Source organism: Vulpes lagopus, chromosome 6 (assembly GCF_018345385.1).
Source record: "Vulpes lagopus strain Blue_001 chromosome 6, ASM1834538v1, whole genome shotgun sequence".
Classification (NCBI taxonomy): Eukaryota; Metazoa; Chordata; class Mammalia; order Carnivora; family Canidae; genus Vulpes; species Vulpes lagopus.
The window spans coordinates 81,216,949-81,233,530 of NC_054829.1; the positions used below are offsets into that span (position 1 = coordinate 81,216,949).

The 16,582-nt window shown below is 39.3% G+C and overlaps 1 protein-coding gene across 5 annotated transcripts in view; it reads right to left on the reverse strand.

The window, feature by feature from the left end:
- Positions 1-16,582, reverse strand: part of RASGEF1B (RasGEF domain family member 1B) — a 559,901-nt gene that overhangs the window by 10,766 nt on the left and 532,553 nt on the right. For 4 of the 5 annotated variants that reach the window (XM_041759001.1, XM_041759002.1, XM_041759004.1 and 1 more), the window contains 9 exons: positions 13,669-13,851; positions 11,859-11,981; positions 11,156-11,293; positions 5,088-5,300; positions 4,527-4,601; positions 3,070-3,165; positions 2,852-2,954; positions 1,685-1,764; positions 283-378 (listed from right to left, as the gene is read on the reverse strand). In XM_041759001.1, the coding sequence (XP_041614935.1) occupies positions 283-378; positions 1,685-1,764; positions 2,852-2,954; positions 3,070-3,165; positions 4,527-4,601; positions 5,088-5,300; positions 11,156-11,293; positions 11,859-11,981; positions 13,669-13,851 (1,107 nt within the window). The remainder of the gene's footprint in view (positions 1-282; positions 379-1,684; positions 1,765-2,851; positions 2,955-3,069; positions 3,166-4,526; positions 4,602-5,087; positions 5,301-11,155; positions 11,294-11,858; positions 11,982-13,668; positions 13,852-16,582) is intronic. The other variant, XM_041759003.1, reaches the window with a different exon arrangement.

Here is a 16,582-nt window from a genome sequence, read left to right on the forward strand (position 1 = left end):
TAACATATGACTTAATTTATTGCTTGAGAAACAACTGAGACATATTACAAAATGATCATTTAAATAATGCAATAATAACACAGTAATATCCATTTATAATGGATAACATGGTACCTTCTTTTAGCACTCTCCTCTATGTGGCAAGGCATCAATATTTCTATAGTGTATCAACTTGTCTCTTAGATCTGAACAGGTAAAAGCAGCTCAGTGAAATAGTTCATGCTGCATTTCAATGCAATACATGGCAACTGTGCCATGAATAAAACCCCTTTATGCACATACCTTCTCTCTGCTGCTGTGAGCAGTTAAAGACCTTTGTGCTGCCCCACGAAGAGCTGTCCGGTAATTGTAGAAATTACTTGAAGGGTCCATCTGATGCTGTCCACAGAGAGAAAAGAGTATTAATCATTTATTTCTCAGTGGCAGAAAGTTGGTAAGATCATACTTTTACTACTACATTAAAAATTGCAATAGGCCAGGGGCATCTGGATGGCACAGCTAGTTAAGCCTCAGACTCTTGGTTTCAGTTCAAACCCTGATCTCAAAGTCATGAGAGAGCCCTGTGTAGGGCTCCGTGGCCTGGCTAGATTTCTCTCTCCCTCACCCTCTGCCCCTTCCCACTGCTATTATCTCTTTCTCTCTAAAACAAACAAATAAATAAATAAATCTTTTTAAAAAATTGCAGGAGGCGAGAGAACTCATTAAGGATAGGATTTACCCCTCTCAGACACACATGTAGGCATAAAATACATCAGAACACAAATGTTTTCTTTGCTGAGTTTTGGTTCATTTAAATAAGCTGATGTCAGCTTCAGTAATGTCAAACCTAGACCAAATTCTTTCCAGGTTCACTGTTGAGATTAGACTTAAAACTGATAACAGAGAATCAAACATCGGCATGAGAAACTAGTTCTAGGTTTCATCTGAAGGTTAACGGATCGGTTAATGGTTGGTCATGCATGGTGATCCAACCCTTTGTAGTGACCTTGCTCTTTGCATTTTGTTAATAAATAATTTACAAATAACTGAAGCATACTATCTTATAAGAAGAAAAAGAAATTTATTAGGTAATATAAATAAAAGCATAATGCAATATATCCAGTGATACTTCCCAGTTTGGATGAAGACATAGGAAATAACATTTTTTACATTATCTCCAAAGACAGCTGATTCAAAACACCAACATGCCAAAGTAATAATGACATTAATATGACCCAAACACAAATGCCTTTGCGTATAATTCTGACTATCCTCAGAATTACACTAGAACAGCTTCTGCACAGGTTAGCTAAATTTGCTGAAAGGATGGTGAATTAGTATATCTACAAGGATGGGAACTCTTCCCCTGGGACACTGTAAATAAATGAAATTAGTAGGCCAACACTGAAGTAGCACTCCCAATGGTTCAGGATCCAAATTCCAACCTGGCAAATAATGGGATGTAACAGACAGGTCACCACTTCCTCAGTCAATTCACCCCAAAATGGACACCTCTGCCTATGAAAGGGCCGGTCTACAACTGACTTATTCTCCCTCCTCCAATGCTAATCCCCTTCCATTCCCCATGTCTGTAAGGAGAGATGGGCTTTTTCTTCAGTGTTTCCTGATTAAGAGGCAAGCTGACATAGAAGAATTCCACTTTCTGGGGGTAAAATGTTAACAGCAAGGCATCAGCTTCACATACCTCAAGAACATCAAACTTTGCAGTCTTCACTTTGGCCCATGTTTTTTTCAGTCGAGAGACTGGGCTCATGTTCATGCCAGCTTCCCATTTAAAATGGAGTGGGGGAGAGAAAGAGTTGAAACGGACAAATAAGTCAATAAGTCATCTGAAATTATCCTCTAAAAAAGTGCTCATTACTAAGTGTAAATAAGTTACCTTAATAAAAAAACTTCCAAATAGAAGGGAAGGGAGAAGAAATGGGTAGGAAATATCAGAAAGGGAGACAGAACATGAAGACTCCTAACTCTGGGAAACGAACTAGGGGTGGTGGAAGGGGAGGAGGGCGGGAGGGTGGGGGAGAATGGGTGACGGGCACTGAGGGGGGCACTTGATGGGATGAGCACTGGGTATTATTCTATATGTTGGCAAATTGAACACCAATAAAAAATAAATTTATTATTAAAAAAAAAACTTCCAGCTTTCCACAGCAGAAATACCATATTCCATACTCCTATCAATAATATATGAGAATTCCTTTTGTTCTTCATCCTCGCCAATATTGGGTTCAACCAGTCCTTTTAATTTCAGTTACTTCAGTATGTGAAATGGTTTTACACTGTGATTTTAATTTGTATTTCTCTGATGACTAATGATGTAGAGTGTGTTTTCATATAATAAGATACTATTATAAATATCACATATCTATATATTATAGAAAATAAGTATACGAAATTATATTTTTCTGAAGTATCCAAGTATCTGTCCTTTTTTTCATTGAATTATTTGTCTTCTCATTATTGATTCATTGGGTCCTTAATAGAGTCTGGATATAAGTTCTTTTTCAGCTATATGTACTACAAATACTTTCTCCCATGACATGGCTTGTCTTACATTTTCTTAATCATATAAGGGAGATAAGTAATCCTCTGTTACCTACAGAAAGACAAACTCACTGAATGCATTCCATGAATGCTCATATAGTTAAAAAAGAGTATACACACTTGTATAACTTTGATATTTAAAGCATTCTGAAAAAAAATAAAGCATTCTGAACATTCTAAAAACAATTCAGAATTAAAAAAGTAAGAGTTTTCATTAATAAAACTGTACTAAATGTAAATTTTTAGAGGGCACATTTCACCAGGACCTATAAAACCAAAGGATACATATCTTCCAGAAAACACTTACATATTATTGCCATCAAGGAATTGAAGTTGCCAATGTTAAAACATTCCCGAGCTACATCAATGAAATACTCGATCATTCTTGCTCGGTGCTTCTTCTTTACAGGCTGTATAGAAAAGGGGAGAAAAAAGAGGACAGTGACCCAACATGGAGACCAAGAGCTGTAAAATAAGTATATGAAAAAATAATAGTGAGGAGAAAGAGAGAATTCATTTTCTCACCATACAGATTTCCGTGGCAACCAAGTAGCTGAGGCGATTGAACCATTCCACATAAGCCTCTAAGTTTCGTGTTTTCTTCCGTTCACTGTAGCAACTCTACAGAGAGAGCAAAGTGAGAAGAGGAGTTAGAGACAAAAATGGGTGAATTAGGCTCTCATTTTTGTCAGACATGGGCCTTTATGGAGCAAGACAGCTTTCTAAGACAAGGAGATGGAAACAGAGAAAGAGAAAATCACTAACATTCTGGACTCCCTTTACAGAAATATCACAATCTCTTAGTACAGTCCAGTGAAACCCATAAGGTCTAGAAGTGTACTCTGATGCATTCCAAATGGCACCCTTCCCTCCCAGGAAACTAAGTTACTCTCGGTGGGAACTGTCCTTAGAAGCATCATTCAAAGGGTTTGGGCTAAGTTCTAAAACAATCTTGACTGATTAATGGGGTATGAATGCCAACTCCTAACAACAAAGCAAGAAGCAGCTGAGAGAGCAGGGGCCTAGGACATTTTCTTTTAAAATTAAAGATTCTGGAGCATCATGTAGCAAGAAACTAAATATCTGCCAAGGAAGGTAAATGGAAGTCTATGACATCACAGTCTTTAGTATGGTGAATGACACATTATTCAAAAGCAAAAGGAGTTAAGCTCATCTTGGAGTTCAAGGCCAAGCTTGAACAGGTTAATTACACCCCTCTTTTCTTCCTTCCAGAAGAAACTAACAAACAAAAAAGTCCACTAGCCTTCTACTGCAAAACCTAATCCTTGCTTCCTGTACTGAGGGAAGCTATTCTTAGGCCGGAAAACAGCTGTTACCCCTAACTCCCAAAGGGGGGCTTTCATTAGTGGTTGACACAGTCTTTGCCTAACAACTCAAGATGCTTCTGGAGGTCACTGGGGGAAAAAATTCTTGTATGTTCACCAATTTTATAGTTCATGCCCAGTGTTATTTACTTTACATGTGGGCTTCACTCAGGCAATAAACTTGTCATGAGGGATTTACCCTTAAAAAAAAAAAAAAAAGGAGACAGGCAAAGCAGCAGAGACCTTTACTCAGCACGCTGGATGTGTATGCATCCTGTCTTTACTGCTCATTATTGTTGAATCATGAGCAGAACATTCTCTTGTATTTTTTTTCTGACTTCACCTGCTAAAACCATTATGCTTTTATCTTCTGCCTTCATCACCACAAATCCTACATCTATTTGCTTATTAAATTTCCCAAGAAGGAGGAAGAAGACGCTGAAAGTTTGTGATAGGGTAGGAATACAGTGACGGCGCTTGAAGATCTGGCTTAAGAAAATGGAAATGAATCAGACGTGGCTAGTGAAAAAAATTTTTTTCTGATTTTAAAACCTAAGACGAAATAATTCCAATTTCTGCTTCTGGTACCTACTATCACAGGCTGAGAAATTCCATTTCCATTTTCAGGGCTGACCCCTATGTAGGTAGGCTGATTACCTTGTCATTGTCCAAAGGGTCCTTCTGTACAAATGCCTGAACAAATTCTTCTGGCCCAATATAATTGAGCCTCTCCTGAAACACAAAACCAGGTCAACAGTATTAAAGAAAATGAGAAGAAATAGACCGTCAATTCCTTCTGCTGACTTGGCACTACCCCTCTTTTTTTATGCAGCTTATAAAATGACCCTTTAATCTTAAGTACTGTCATCATCTTCAAGATCTGAGCAGAGGTGATTTTATGCGTAAGACAATGCTATATGACATAGTGAAAGGCTGAGCAAGTTATGGAAAAGGAGAGGAGGAAGATGAGGTAGGTCAATAAATTTGCCCTCCAGTCTTGTGTACTAGTGTTTATTTTAAAGTGAATTCCCAGAATGTCAGAAACGTTCATATTCAAATGTCTAAGCAAAACATATTTTAGCTATTTCACATATTATTTCCCATTTGGATTATTCTAATAGAATCTCTTGTGACATTTACTACCGATAAACAACTTGTGTGGTTGCCACAGCAAAGCAGATCTGTGGTTGCGAAGGTCAAGGATGACAATGACCATACCAGCTCTATGTGAGTCAGCTGCTGAGCCAAAGTGTAAGGGTCACTGCAGACAGTTATGATGTCCCTTTGTATGGACTGTGGCTTGGTCTTGAGAACCGTGAGCCGATCTGTAGACGTGGAGCTGATTTTTGCCAGGACTTCCTCGTACTGGCTGAGTGCAGCAAGTTTGCGGATTAGACACTGGATCATCTGTTGGACATTCTTCCTATATGTCTGCCAGGGAATAAGCAAAGGATTACATCTTCACTCTGCATGTCTACGTTCACCACTATGCAAACTCAGAGTCTCTGTACTAAGTGCTTTTATCTGGATGTTGGAGAAACACCAGGGCAGTTACAGGACGACTCAGCCTAGCCTAGTTTAAGAGAGACATGTAACACATAAGGTGTTTTTCAGGCTTGTAAAATTTAGCTCTTTTTCTCAGGCTGCTCTTGCAAGTATAATTCAAGTTGAACCATGAAAACCCCACAATGACACTTTAGATTAGCTACTATTCAGAACTAACTGCTCTCTGGGCTGGCATAGGAGTGTACTGCTTTATTTTTGGTAGGTTAAAATACATTGATTTCAACTCAGAGCATCCTCTTCCTAACACTTTTTCTTTGGAGTCACCTTCTTGATTTTCCCACTCCTCTTATGCCCAGTCTCATTTAGTCTACAAGCACGGACACCAACCTGACAGAAAATACTATTACTTCCTACTCACCCCCCAACCACCTTCCCGACTTCCATGTGTAACATGGGTTCTCACAAGGAAGCAGCGGATATTCATTTTTGGTATCTGACCTCCATTTGACTCATGTCCATTTCTCTCATATTATGAGTCAATGCTAATATTTGCAACCAACTATACTCTTCCATGTGGCAATTCTACTCATAATGCTATTACCAGATGCCATCTTGTTTGCTACTGCATTATGCTAGGACCACAACACTTAAGATAAATTGGATTTAAAAGCAGTTCAGGTATTAGAGATAAATTTGACTTTTTACAACACTCATTAAGTTAAAGAAATAGCAATCAATCCATCCCTTGGGTACTCTTATCATAAGTTATGGTGTTCTTTTATTCCTCCTTTTCTAGCCCCAAACTGCTAAACAAACAACAAATTACCTGAGAAAGGCACACATGCTAACATGGTCCTTAAGTGAACAGCTCCAAAGGAGGACAGTCCCAGTGAATTTAGATGTAGAAAGATCTATGGTTATGCTCCCTGCTTAGTCAGCCCCTTTTTAAAAGGTACTACACAATAATACTTTGAGATTGTTTGAAAACTGAATGGCATCTTACCTACAAGTATAAGAACCATATTATTTTACAGAAGTAATTTGGCTTACCCAAGCAAATTACAAAAACTCAAATGACTAGATATTTGCATACTTAAGGCAAATTACAAATGCATCTGAAAATGATCAATTCTTACTTAGTTAAGGCGAAAAAGCATATATAGCCTTCTTTTTCTTTTCTTTTTCATTACTTGTCTGGCACATATTCTACTCAGTTCTTTAAACTGGTCCATTAGATGACCTTTTTTTCTCTATATATTCACAGCCTACCCTAAATCATTAATGAAATACTTAAGTGTTTAAAACGTGTTAACCTTCAAAAAAACCTATTTTCCACACAGCACTACGATTATCGGTTTAGGAGATGCTATTTGGAAACAACCCTGTCACTCAAAGAAAATGTCTTTTTTCTTTGGAATATGAAGGAGATCAGCACTGAATTTTAAAACCCTCGTGGTGGGGTGAAGTAGGGGACAGGGGATGGGTAAAACAGGTGAAGGTGGTCAAAAGATACAAACTGCTAACCATAAAATAAGTAAGTCCTGGGAATGTGATTATAGCATGGTGACTATTGTTAATAATAATGTGTTGCATCTTTGAGGCTTACTAAAAGAATGAATCTTAAAGTTCTCATCACAAGGGAAAAAATTCTGTAACTATGTGTGATAATAGATATTAGTAAGACTTACTGTGATCATAATATATACAAATATCAAATCATTATGTTGTACACCAGAAACTAATATAATGTTATATGCCAATCACACCTCAATAAAAACAATAAATAAAAATAAAACAAATCCCTTGTCCCTATATCCCTTGTTCTTCTACTTTCATCATCTTTAGTTACATTAAAAATCTATGGACTTAAAATGGTTTCTTCAGTCCCCTGTCCCAAATGTCATAATAAATATTTCCAGGTGATTCTAGTATAGCAAAGCATCAAAATCAATGCTCTACAGGCATATCTGGTGAGAGATTCTTATTCTACATTTTAAAAAATGCTTTTTTAGGGAAGAGGTCAAGGAATATATAGTCAAGGATTCAGCTAGGAAGAAAAAGCAGTGAACTATAACTATACAACAGAGTATAGGGTAAAGAGTATAGGGTAAAGCTATTCAAATAATAAAGAACTAGTCTCTGGAACGCCTGGGTGGCTCAGCAGTTAAGTTTCTGCCTTCTACCCAGGGCAGGGTCCTGGGATCGAGACCCACATCAGGCTCCCTGCATGGAGTCGGCTTCTCCCTCTGCCTATGTCTCTGCCTCTCTCTCTCTGTGTCTCTCATGAATAAATAAATAAAATCTTTAAAAAAAAGAACTAGTCTCTGACAGAGATAGACACACAGAGAAAGAATATGTATGTATGACCTCTTTTAAAGGTTTCCTGCTGCCATTTGACTCCATTCCAAGCTTTGTGTTGTTAAGCATGCTTCCTTACTGAGTCATGAATTGCTAAATATGCACTTATTCTTTTTTATAACTTCAAATGCCAGTGACAGTAATTACCTAGCAAATAAAGATAGAATAAAGACCAGCCCCTTAAGGAAGAGAAAATTGCATTTTACCCACTATAGTCATTTGTCATCTAATTCAATCATTAGCTCCATTTCATGTTTCTTGCAGGCAAGTCCTAATAAGCCACTTCATTTTGGGCAAATCCCCAGGGGGGAAACATATTAAGCCAAATTATGCAGAACTGTCCTAGCAGATTCAGCAGAACCCAACAAAATTATATATAGGGTGCACCTGGATTCATTGACTGCCAAAAAAATCCCTAAAGTTTCAGGCAAGAAGCAACAAGTCTCAATCCAAGCCCACACTCCTTCCTGTGGAGGGACATATTTTTTTCCTATTCCAGTAACTGATTGGTTTGTTCGTTCATTCATTCGTTCATTCATTCATTCACTCATTCATTCACTCATTCAAACACTACTGAAGGGATGCCTGGATGCCTCAGTGGTTGAGTGCCTGCCTTCGGCCCAGGGGTGATCCCGGATTCCCGGGATGGAGTCCCACATCGGGCTCCCTGCATGGAGCCTACTTCTCCCTCTGCCTGTGTCTCTGCCTCTTTCTGTGTCTCTCATGAATAAATAAAATCCTTAAAAAAAAAAAGAAAAAGAAAATAAACACTATTGAATACCTATTAAATGCCAGGCACTGAGCTAGTAGTTAAGGATGCTGTGATGAACAAAGGGGGCACAGCAAGGAGTCAGGAAAAACAAGTTATAAAAAAAGCAAGTAATTACTAAGCACAGAATGCTATGAAGAAAACCGCTAGTGAAAGCCAACAGTGAGAGGGCTGCAAGGTGATTGAGGTTGGGGTGGTGAGGGAAGGTCTCTCTGAAGAGAGACACTTGAGCACATCACAGACACATGGCCCACCAAGCAAAGAACTGAGGAAAGAGCATCCACTGCAGAATTTTAGAGCTGACAGGGACATTAACACAGCGTTACCCCTACAATTTATAGAACTGAAGAAGAAGCAAGGAATTTAGGGAACTTGCCAAGTACACTCAGATCAATCAGATGCCAAGTGTGGCCCTGATTTCAAATACTGGATTGAAGGAGCTGAAGTATCTCACTGTAAAACCCAACCTGATCAAGGTAGGGGGCACTTGGCTGCTCAATCGCTAGGTTAATCAATTCCTTGGTTCGACTTGGTTTATCTGCTCATCTTCTCTTTTCACACTCAAAACCATCTGAAAATCTCAGGGTTTATCAAAGATTTGCTATTAACACAGGAGTGCTGACAAGAAGCCAGGTTAGAAGGCTGTTTGGCCCTTTGTAGTTCCAACCAACTCTTGAATGGCTTGAGCCTATTTAAAAAGAAAAAAAAGACCGGATCCAATCTGGCTAACACAGATAGAAATGACCTCCGTCACTGACTACTGTGACAAGAAAAACAAAAGACCACTCACCTGGCATTTTCAGAACACTAAATTTTTATGTGAAAAAGATTTTTAATGTCTTCCTTTGGAAAGAATCAAGGAACAATTTTTACTTTTTAAAAAGGCAATAGAGGGGAATGTAAGCTGACCGACCTATCAAGGTAAGTACCTAAATACAACTACACAAAAATGAAGTATTGACTCAGGACTCATCCTTCATAACAGAAAAAGTCCTTATGATGCCACTACTCTTTTGAGCATCCTGTCATAAACTAAGTTCACAGAGCCAAGACTGACCCTGCCAAGCAATCCAATAGATAACCAACCCCTCTAATATAAGAATTACCTCAAAACTTCCCTGGGATACTTAACCGTTGCCTTTGTGAGTGAGTGACCTACCAATTCATACCTTGCTAGAACCTGTCACATGCAAACTGGCAAAATAATTATAACAGTCATAACTTGCAAAACGACTCAGGAAACCACCCATTCAGTCTTACAGATATAAATCATGGCTGTCTTGAGCACCAGGGTTCAATATAATGTCATAAGGGAGCAGTAAAAGGATTAATTCCATTTTCATGAGGACATAACTGCAGGGAGGCAAGTAAAGGTTTTTTTTATTGACAATCTTATACAATTTTTTAAGTTGGAGGAAATATTGAAATATATACTATATAACAGGGTATCTTGTTACATGATCTTTACAGCACACCACTGAAAGAATGAGTTCTCAAAGAAGGTTATTCATAATGGGAAAATGCATTTTAAGATGAATGAAACAGGACACCTCTGCAACTGCAAAATGTTTCGTCAATCTTTTCCTGTGTGTGAAAGTGTTTTATCTGTGCTTAGGTAACTTGCTCCCAGGAGCTCAACTGGCAGCATAGAAATTACAAAGACACCCTTGCCCAACAAGCCTCAACACAAAATATTAGCCTTCCAGGCCTGCTTCAAGGAGGATCACCTTGAATTTGTTACAGCTAGTTAGCTCTTATCAAAGGCTTGATTGAGAGAAGTGATATTTATGAATGATTATCCAGAGATTTACTTTTATTTTTTCTCCACCTATCCTGGGTGCTAGCCCTGACTCAACTTCTGGGCACCATAAGCCTTGGATCTTTTCTCCAGAAGAATGACCTTTGCTAATTATACATTAACCTTATAACCTCAGGGTTTTGTTTTTGTTTTTGTTTTTATCAAGGAACATTTGTTATAAAAACTATACAGAGCAATTTTCCTGATCTCATTCTATGCCCCTATATAAAGTCCTCCATGAGTAAGTTCTTAAAATTTCATTTAGTTTAATGCTCTGAAGAATTAGTATGCTGTCTTTTCTGATAGTGAAAATCACATAACCAACTATATTTCTCTTTCACCTAGAGTTTCCAATCAAATCACAACAGTCCTGTCCTACTATACTGCTTCTCAACATTAGCCTATTTGTTTTCTCCCTTCCATGGTACAAACTGTCTATTTCTATATATGATGTATCAATATACAACTTATTATCTGTTAATATGTTACATTATTTGTTTTTATCTATTTGTTTATATCTAATAATATGTATGCTCTAACTTACTATGTCAATTCTTTTTAGAAGAAAAGTATAATTAAAATTAAAACACACTTGCAATGTGAATCCTATGCATGAAGTGACATGAACATACTCCCAAATTAATCACATAAAATTCCAGATGATATCCCTTTGAAGTGGGATTGTATAATCATCCCCATTCGACACACCAAACAGTCCATGATGCTATGTTGAAGACTTGCCCAAAGGCAACACAGAAAGGAAGAAGTGGCGACTGTGATACATAATTCAGCACCAGCTCCCACTAAGGCTCAGCCTGGAAATTCGAGTGCTTTTGCTAAATTCAGGATACGAACCTCCTCGCCACTGGCTATTCGGTGAGCCAGATCTTTTAAGTTTCTCATCATTCTTTCATCCCGAAAATCATAAGGAAACGTTTCTGTCCATTCTGTCAGGAGTTGAAGAATTTTGGGTGCAATTTTTCTTATCTGGTTCTGGGGACAAAGAGCAAATCTCATTCAGTGATATCTATCACCATGGACGGCATCAAAGAAAACTGCAAAAAGAGTCACTGGTAAACTTCTATTGCAAAGTCTTTGGGGTTGAAGAAGTCTAGTCTCTCTTCCCCAAGTCAATGCCAAGTACCACCAACTTAAGGCAGGACCTGGGGATCTTCCATGGCATTAAATCTATATTGTGTGAGTTTGATTGTTTGGCATTAAGGGCATGACAGTTTATTTTAAAAAATCGTATCACACTGATCATAATGACCAGTATCCACATTATGATAGCTTTTCTCTTGAGTATTAACATTGCAGTATTTTTATCTACTGAAATGCTTTAATAGGACCAAGAACTAGAGAAATAAAGATCTTAGATGACAATGAACACTAATGATACTGGCATCCAACTCTATTTTGTGTTCTTTATACCATTTCCAATTCTCTTTGCATAGCCACGATGTCATTTTTGCCCTTCAGCCTGGGGATAAGGAACCAACTTCACAAAATCTAAGTGAAAGTGTAACAGAAAATTGTAAAGTTCAAAACACATCATTACCTTATCGCTATTAGGATCACTTAGCCTCTGGTGCTCAACACATAAGTGACAAACTTTGGCCATTAACTCATATGGATGCATAAATAATCGAGAACTGAGTAGGAAGGTAAATATGTATGTTCTCTGTAGCAGGAGAAAAAAAAATCATCATGGTTACATTCTCTCTGAGACTAATATCTTTCCTATAGATTATACATTGTATTTCATTAAGTTCTCTTGATCAAAGTTAATATGCTGCAGTTTCAGAAGTAATGCTTAGTAGTAAAACATTTTAAGATGGATTTTTCCTTTGCCTTCTGATATATCTCTTCCCTTAAATTGTACTAAAAATAATAGAAGTACAAGGTAAGTTTATCTAATGAAATTACTCAAAGCACACTTTCATGTCTACCCTCTGGGAGGCAGGACACCAGGACACATAACTCATTCTAGCAAAGAAGAATTAAATTCAGCTCAGGGAAGTAGATTTAACATAAATATACCACCCATACAGAATCTTGTTCTGTGTCCAAATATTATGGTAACTCAATGGAAACCAAAAAAACACCCGATCTACATCAGCTCAAGAATTCTCCAGTGTGTCTACTGTGGCACACAGCGGTGTTTGTGTGCTTGTGCCAGAACATTCAAAGGTGGGTTTTCAAGTCATCTGTTTACTTGCTCAAAGGTTAAGCAATTTGATAAAGCACAGTATCAAACTATATACTTCTCTTTAACTACATTGTCTCCCAAGAAGCCAGAATGAAGTAGAGCTTATTTGTTAAAATAGTTTCAGACTCCCAGTGAAAAGAAAAATGCCAGGGCTTTTTTTTTTTTTTTTTTTTTACCCCTCCCCCCCATGCGCCTTTAGTAGCTCATAAACACTTACAGGGCTGAACAAGGGATTCCTTTTACTTTTGAGTACAAGTTTTCCCTGTGTGACAACATATTTCAAAATGCTATGTAACAAATCACACAGAGAGATAACTCAGGAAGAAACACTATGGTGACTTACAGTGGCAAGCACAAACTATTCTTCGCACACCAAGGTCATTATTATATTTATAAAAACATATGAACCCGGTGTCTAGATATTTTCATGAAATCTATCAACAGCCAGCTGTTGTTGAATAACCGGGGCCTCTGTGGCACAATCAAAGGGGAAGGAAGATACCACTTGCCCAGAAACATAAAACCTAGGTCTGATTGCTGATCCTGGGGGTGAGACCATGTATGGATTATTCAACATTCTGAATTTCAGTGTTCTCCTCTCTGGCCTCTTGCAATTGCCATAAAGACTGAAAAAATGTAAATGAACTCCCTAGATAAGAAAGTATTATCTATATAGATGATGGCTATCAAAGCAAAACATAGGCAATCTATAAAGAATTGCATCTTGAATATAACTGTTGTTCTCCTTTCTATAAAGTTTTCCTGTCCAGCTTCACTTTTCTCAACATAGTAGTGGTCTTGGAAACAAATAAAGCATTAAGTATTCTAGGAGTATCCAATATCCTCCAGCATTTCTATGTAAAGACCAAGGTATAGACATGAATTAAATCTACAGATACTTCCCTTACATGTTATCTGACTGTCTACAATGTGGTACCAATCCTGAAAAGAAATGGATATGCAGAAAATAATCAAAGTCTGAATCATACTCAGGCTGAATTTGACCTCAAAATGTTCCATAATCAATGTGCAATTTCTCATTCAAAAAATTCTTAGCAACCCAGATATAATTCAGTAGTATCTAGGGTTCCTGCCTACTACATTGTATTTTTTATCGAAGAATACCAAGGATGTGTTTCAGAGGAACAGAGATACCTACATCCGGATAGTAATCCACGTTAGGTACTAAGTGCTGGATGAGTGCTTCTAGAGATCCAGAGAGGAGGTTGTTGTCATGGTAATACAATCCTCCACAGCTGTCATCTGCAGGCTGATAGAGGTTTCGGTTGTAACCACTGCTGTCAAACATGGCTGAAAAGGGAGGAGTCTGAGGCATGCTTTCCTAAAATGAATTGCAAAAGGAGAAAACATACAGTCAGTAATATGCAGTCCAGAAAAAAAGTAAGCATTAATAGAAATAGGTCATTTAAAGAATAGGATTAGGTTGTGATAGACTACCAGAACCCATCAAGAAAGCAAATTGCTCTTTGAGTAACACATGTACGCATACTTTTGGGTAGCAATCTAGTTCAGTCAAACACCATATAATGCTTAGATCAGAGGATCCAGTTTGGATTTGAATTCAAGTTTCCAGCTGCCATACTTAGATCTTACTCCTTCATATGTGAGGAAGAGAACGAGTTTCCAACTGCTTTATCTCACTGAGTCAAACAATTATCCTAAGGGAGAAATGTGCAAGCCTTCCAAGCTGGTTGGGAAGAATTACGTCACATATAATAAATACTGGACTGACACTGGGAATAGAAGATAATCAAAATAGAAGTTGAAAAAATGAAATTGTAAGAGAGGCCTAGAATTAAAGTACATTGTGTGTGTGTGGGGGGGTGCGCGCGCGTGTACAAGCACATGCATGTGGCTGCATGAGTGTTGACAGATGCATGTACAGCTGTACGAATGTCAATCAAGAGATTTAATGCTGACCCTCCGGCTTCCATCCGGGATCTGATGCTGTTCATTTTCACTCCTTTGTGTCAAATTCTTTCAGAGCGGAGGCTCTGTAAAGACTCAGTTCTCTGCAAACACATGGACTGAGAGGCACCTGATTTGGGGAACAAGAAGTCCTGTGACGGCCCTCTCCATTTGTATGCCTTATAACTCACAAAGCCCTTGTTAGAGGGTGCTCAGCAAAGCCAGAGGCTATTAAATTATTACTTGGATTCCTAGGGACAGAGCTCTGGACCCTGAGAACAGACTCTTGGTTTCTGGCAGCATGTCTGGACAATGGAGGTATTCAGCAGCTGCCAGATTGAGAGTTCCAGAAGGCAAACAATGAGGAAAGCCAATTCCAGGCTTTGGACTGGGACAGGGTGTGTGAAGGCTGCAGAAGGACATAACCTGGGCTAATCCTTCTTTTCGAGACGCCAATAGACATTTGCATCCGAATGGGGAAGGGGTGCGGCGCTCTGTCTGAGAAGGCACATCCTTCACTCCAAGTGCATCTGTTCAGCTCTAGCTAATGGGGACCACTGCATTGTAACATGTGCGTGTGCCTCAGCAGGGGTGGCCACGGGTGGGGTGCTGGAAAAAAGAAATCTACTATTAAGTCAACCTGATAGGTGAAAACAGCATTTAGGGAAGGAAGCATCAAGAAAAAGAAACAGAAGACAAGCTTCTGCATTTTGTACTTTCTCCCATCCACAAACCAATGACAAGGGGGAATGAAAAAGGAAAAACCAGCCACAAACAGGAAGAAACTGATTATTAAGAATCACTCTGGGCAATCTGCCACTACCTGCATCATCATTGCCATGCCTCTCACTGAGGCAGGACAGGGTCATAACAGCCAAAGATCGGGGACTACGGGATGTAAGCATTAACACAATTGCCCCACACTTAGTTGAAATCAAATTGATAGTTTTCAATGAGTAGGATTCATGTGCAATATAATCTTTGCAAATGAGTTGTTCTTGGTGGGAAGATAAAAAAAAAAAAAGACCCCATCTACCCTTGCCCCAAGAAACTCAAAATGTCCTTAAACTGAAACTCTAGGACCCTGAGATGAGAAGTGTCTAAAAGTTTTGTCTGATAGCCTGGAAGGAACTGTCCATCTGAATCTGGTTACCTACTTCTGGCTTTAAAAAGTTTTACTTAGTTGGACAGGAGCACCTGGGTGGCTCAGTCTGTTAAGTGCCTGCCTTTGGCTGAGGTCATGACCTCACATCATGGAATCCAGCCCCAAGCTGGGCTCCCTGCTCAGTGGGGGTTCTACTTGTCCCTTTCCTTCTGCCCCTCTCCCTGCCAGCTCTCATTCTCTTTCAAATACATAAAATCTTTGGGGGGGGGGGGAAGCTTTAGATGGTTAAAATCAAACAGTGTCCTTCCTGAACAGGATCACAGGTGGACCTCTATCATGACTGTGGAGGTTTTTTGTTTTTGTTTTTTTGCCAAGAGCCATGATTTTCTTCAATTTCTCCACTTATTCATCATTACTGAAAGCATCCAGATAAAGTGATTTGGGAATATAGTTGGTCAAAGACTTGGGAATTATTTCAGAAAACCAGAAAATGTTAAAAGTTCAAAAGGAGGGGAGGAGGGGCAAGATGGAGGAAGAGTAGGGTCCCCAAGTCACCTGTCCCCAACAAATTACCTAGATAACCTTCAAATCATCCTGAAAATCTACGAATTCGGCCTGAGATTTAAAGAAAGACCAGCTGGAATGCTACAGTGAGAAGAGTTCGTGCTTCTATCAAGGTAGGAAGACGGGGAAAAAGAAATAAAGAAACAAAAGGCCTCCAAGGGGGAGGGGCCCCGTGAGGAGCCCGGCTGAGGCCGGGGCGAGTGTCCCCAGGACAGGAGAGCCCCGTCCCGGAGAAGCAGGAGCTGCACCAACCTTCCCGGGAGGAAAGGGGCTCGCAGGGAGTTGGAGCAGGACCCAGGAGGGCGGGGATGCCCTCGGGCTCCCGGGGACACTAACAGGCACCTGCGCCCCGGGAGAGTGCGCCGAGCTCCCTAAGGGCTGCAGCGCTCGGCGGGACCCGGAGCAGCTCGGAGGGGCTCGGGCGGCGGCTCCGCGGAGGGGGCTGCGGGGCGGGAGCGCGAATCCAACAGCGCAG